General features: G+C 42.4%; 1 protein-coding gene across 1 annotated transcript in view; it reads left to right on the top strand.

Annotated features, from left to right (window-relative positions):
- The first annotated feature begins 274 nt into the window (after positions 1-274).
- LOC138961573 (uncharacterized) overlaps positions 275-4,617 on the top strand; it is a 16,975-nt gene continuing 12,632 nt past the window's right edge. The window contains exons 1-2 of the mRNA XM_070333233.1: positions 275-428; positions 3,309-3,423. Coding sequence (XP_070189334.1) covers positions 3,351-3,423 — 73 coding nt within the window. The 5' untranslated portion in view covers positions 275-428; positions 3,309-3,350. The remainder of the gene's footprint in view (positions 429-3,308; positions 3,424-4,617) is intronic.

The raw sequence follows: 4,617 nt of genomic DNA, 5'->3' as shown, positions 1-4,617 counted from the left end.
GTGTGTTTCTGTAGTGTTTGTTTTGCAAAAGTTAGATCGTGTGTTTATCATTGAAAATGCAGAAGTCTGTCTACTTTTTGGAAAAAAAAGAACTAGAACAAGAACATGAAGGGGACACAAAATGAGGGTTGAAGCAGCCTGCATGTATCTGATGAAAAAGAAATAGTATTCATAACATGATTATTGACAGTTTAATGACCCAGTGATTGATGAAAAAAACCGCACTGCGCACATTTCTGCCCACACACAATGTATAAAGACTGTAACGGCAGATGTCATTAGAATCACATTAGGAATCTTCACCGATGGTTCAAGATATGCTCAACAAGTAACAACTAACATTTACTCTTGCTTACGTCAGTGAGGAAAAATCTAGCTTAAATTGCTGCCGATCTTGGTATTACAAGCTCTTGTGTCCTTTGGAGTAGGTAAGTGGTCAACAACAATTATTGTCCTGAATTGAGCGAATGAATGATTGTGTGGGTAGAAGCATTCATTCGCTCGGCTTCCTTGCGAGTGGGCGAAAACTGAATTCCATCAAGATAAGTTTATTGTGATATTTGTTTGTCTGTTCACTCGGGTCAACATAGTTATTTGTGACTGCAACGTAATTTTGTCAATAACAACGTTCCAACAACTTACCTTTCTTGGTTTTTGATTCTGAATTTTGGAACGTTGGCAGTCTCTTTGTTTTTGGATTTGTCCTGATTTTTTTAATTTCAACTAAGCAAGACATGCTATGCAAACAGAGAAGGAGACCTCGTCTTTTTGTGATTTTGAACATTTCAATTATTTTGTCTTTGCGCATTCTATGTTTGAATTTGAAAAACGTATAACTAAAGATGGATGTAGAGGTTACATGCCGAGTCTCAGTGATTATTAAAAATAATGGTCGAAGTTAGCGGATCATGAAAAATGCGAGCTTCAAGACGAGGTGTGTAACCTCTTTATTCCTCCTTAATTTATTCCGTTATTCAAAGAAAAGAGGAGTTTTTTTGCGAAAATTTGATCGAATCCTATTCACTCAACCAGTCAACCTGCGCAGGCGATTGATTAATGCGCGGTTATATAGTTCCGTGCAAATCATTCCATTCTGTTAACACTTCTTGTCAGTTTCCCTGTTTTGGACTAAAATCAAGTACACAGATATGCTGTTATTCTGCTGTGTGTTCTGTTTATGTTTTGGTATCGCTTAGGATGATGTTCTTTTGTCAAATGGGACTAGCAGACGAATTTTTGCACCCGTGTTCCAACGTTAAAAACGGTATGAAGTTCAGTTTTCTGGGGAAAATAGTGTATGAAACCGCTTTATGTTCTTTAAATTGATGAGATGTGTGCATTTGGTTGCGTGTGATCTGTTTATAAAATGAAATATTGTTAAAAACTGACCGTCGGATTGCAGTCTGTTGTCGAAGAAACTGAGTGAAAAGAAATTTGAAAGGGGAACTACTCTTGTCGCTAGACAAAGTATGAGAGTTACTTGCCTTGGGAATTTACTTATGTTGAACGTTTGTGCACGGCAGACCTAGATTCAGAAAACAACCGAACTCATGGACTGTATATAATTTTATGGAAATTCATGTGTTCAAGCCTGCAACATGGTATTGTTTGCTCCAGAAATACATACTTCGTACATTAGAGCGTTCAGAACTGTTCAGTCGCAAAAGTAGTACCGACACAGAACAGCTTCTCAACCCATTGCGCTATCGAGGATTCAGGCTGTTGCTGGCTCGTTATTTGTTTGGTTGCTGGGTGTTTATCGAAAAATAACTAGCTCTACAAGTTTACAGAGGTAAAGAAGTAAAGGGGGGAATAATGATAAATATTATACGGTCTCTGAAAGTCTTTGTTCTGTTCTTCCTTATTTGGGACGTTTTGCTTGGTACGCGTGATCGTCTGTGTTAAATTGGGGTTTTCGCTGTTATTTTGAACATACCTTCTTCTTTCTTCTTCAGCGTTCCAGAATTTTCTGGTTACGTGTGAGCTCGTTTGCCCATTTTGGTTCCCCACACTATACTCTGAGAGCATAGTCAGCTTTACTCCGCTTTCGTTGAGTAGGCATGCTGTGTATGTTCGTGTTTCCATAACCCACCGAACTCCGACATGGATTACAGGATCTTTTACCCCCCGCGGGTTAGGGGGAGTCCCATATTGGTTGGGACGAGAAAGAATTTACCCGATGCTAACCAGCATGTCGTAAGAGGCGACTAACAGGTTCTGTTTCTCCTTTTACCCTTGTTAAGTGTTTCTTGTATAGAATATAGTCAATGTTTGTAAAGATTTTAGTCAAGCAGTATGTAAGAAATGTTACGTCCTTTGTACTGGAAACTTGCATTCTCCCAGTAAGGTCATATATTGTACTACGTTGCAAGCCCCTGGAGCAATTTTTTGATTAGTGCTTTTGTGAACAAGAAACAATTAACAAGTGGCTCTATCCCATCTCCCCCCTTTCCCCTATCCCATCTCCCCCCTTCCCCCGTCGCGATATAACCTTGAATGGTTGAAAACGACGTTAAACACCAAATAAATAAAGAAAGAAAGAACAGGATCTTTTCCGTGCGCACTTGGTCTTGTGCTTGCGTGTACACACGAAGGGGGTTAAGTCACTAGCAGGTCTGCACATAAGTTGACCTGGGAGATCGGGAAAATCTCCACTCGTAACCCACCAGACGGTAGGGACAGGGATTCGAACTCACGACCTCCCGATTAGGAGGCCGACGTCCTACAACCACGCCACTGCGCCCGTCGAATATACAAAATTAAGTGTTTGACTGAGAGTCAAAGGGACATGTTTCTAAATCGCCTTTTATTATTTCTGTCGCTAAACGATGCCAACACAAACAATGAAAAGCAAATTGGGACTGGCCTGTCAAAGGGGAATACTGTGTGTGTGTGTGTGTGTGTGTGTGTGTGTGTGTGTGTGTGTGTGTGCGAGCTTGCGTACGTAAGTGCGTGCGTGCGTGTGTGTGTGTGTGTGTGTGTGTGCGTGCGTACATGCGTGTGTGTGTGTGTGTGTGTGTGTGTATGTGTGCGTGCGTGCGTGCGTACATGCGTGTGTGTGTATGTGTGTGCGTGCGTGCGTACGTCTGCGTGTGTGTGTGTGTGTGTGTGTGTGTGTGTGTGTGTGTGTCATGTCTCTCATAAACCATACCAACGAGATTGAAGGAATGCATTGTGTCTGTGCGTACGTGGCTGCTTGCGTCTGTCTGTCTGTCTGTCTGTGTGCCCGTGTGTCTGTCTGTCTGTCTGTCTGTTTTTTGTCTATCGTTTGGTCTGCATATCTGCCTGCCCCTTGGCATTTTACACAGGTGCATCTGTGCGTACCCGTGGGTCACTGACTGGGCGGCAGAATGAAGATTTCAGCAGGACTGATCGTGTTGGGACTGCTATGTATCTGTGTCCACATCGCAGTGACCACGCAGCGTGAGTGCTTGTCTTTTGCTTGGCCTCGCACTGAGGATAGCCTACCTTTATCCCCGAGTACGCTAGTACTTTGGCTCAACAGACTTTAATTGTGTGTCTGTCTGTGTGTGTGTCTGTCTCGACTTAACAGCTTATTGCTGGGAAACTACTGGGCGCAGTTCGTTCAAAAGTTGATACACTAACTTGATAATAGGCCCGATTGATCGTTTTAAAACTTCATAATGTTACTTGGGACCTAAATGCGAAATAAACCACAAAAACGACTTGGCGGTGGGAGGAATTCACACCGGCGGGGCAACACGCAGCCTGATAGAACAGCCAGCCAGCGTCATAAAAAGCATGCGTATCGCATGCGAGACGATTTTCCAGGCTTTGCGCGTTGTGTGTTTGAATAATTTGATTTTTTGTGTACCCCATTTTCTACCAAGCGTTGGTTGCTCAGTCGCGACTGCGGTGGTTTAGAGGTTGCGATTTTGTGTTTTGATTCTTTTCATATTAATTTGTATTTTTTCTTATGGTTTCCTTTCTTTACATATGTTTCAGTCTTTTACCTTCACTTTACATTAAAGAATTTGGTAAAACTACCTGGGGCGTGATAAATGCAAGAATCCGCGAGCCAGGACAGTGAAAGAACGTCGTGGGCCACCAGTTCACCAGTTATGAAGAGGGTCGGCAGTATATTTACACCCCCGGTATAGGGGTGTGTATAGGTTTCACTGGATGTGTTTGTTTGTTTGTTTGTTTGTTTGTTTGTTTGTGTGTTTGTGTGTTTGTGTTCGCATGTAGATCTCAAGAATGAACGGACCGATCGTCACCAAACTTGGTGAACAGGTTCTATACATTCCTGAGACGGTCCTTACAAAACTTGGGACCAGTCAAACACACGGTTAGGGAGTTATTGGTGAATTAAGATTAAGACTGACATATTAATGGTCAAAGGGAAATAACCTTCTCAGTTGGTGGCAGTGAGAATGGTTATTTCCCTTTGACCAACGGGGGTGTTTTTCCTACCTCGAAGGAATTTCTTGTTTTCACTGTGATCAAATAAAAGAGAAAGGCCAGTCACCACGCACATCCTCGGCTCGCATGCAATGTAGTTATATAGCAAAGGGAATGCCTGTAATTCACACAGAGCAATCACTTGGTCTTAAACGTGCACAAGACAAAAACTTTCATACTGGGGGAGCGAGCCAA

This window comes from Littorina saxatilis, linkage group LG3 (assembly GCF_037325665.1).
Source record: "Littorina saxatilis isolate snail1 linkage group LG3, US_GU_Lsax_2.0, whole genome shotgun sequence".
Taxonomy (NCBI): domain Eukaryota; kingdom Metazoa; phylum Mollusca; class Gastropoda; order Littorinimorpha; family Littorinidae; genus Littorina; species Littorina saxatilis.
Note: the sequence above shows the minus strand (reverse complement) of the source record. Positions and strands in the feature narration are given on the sequence as shown.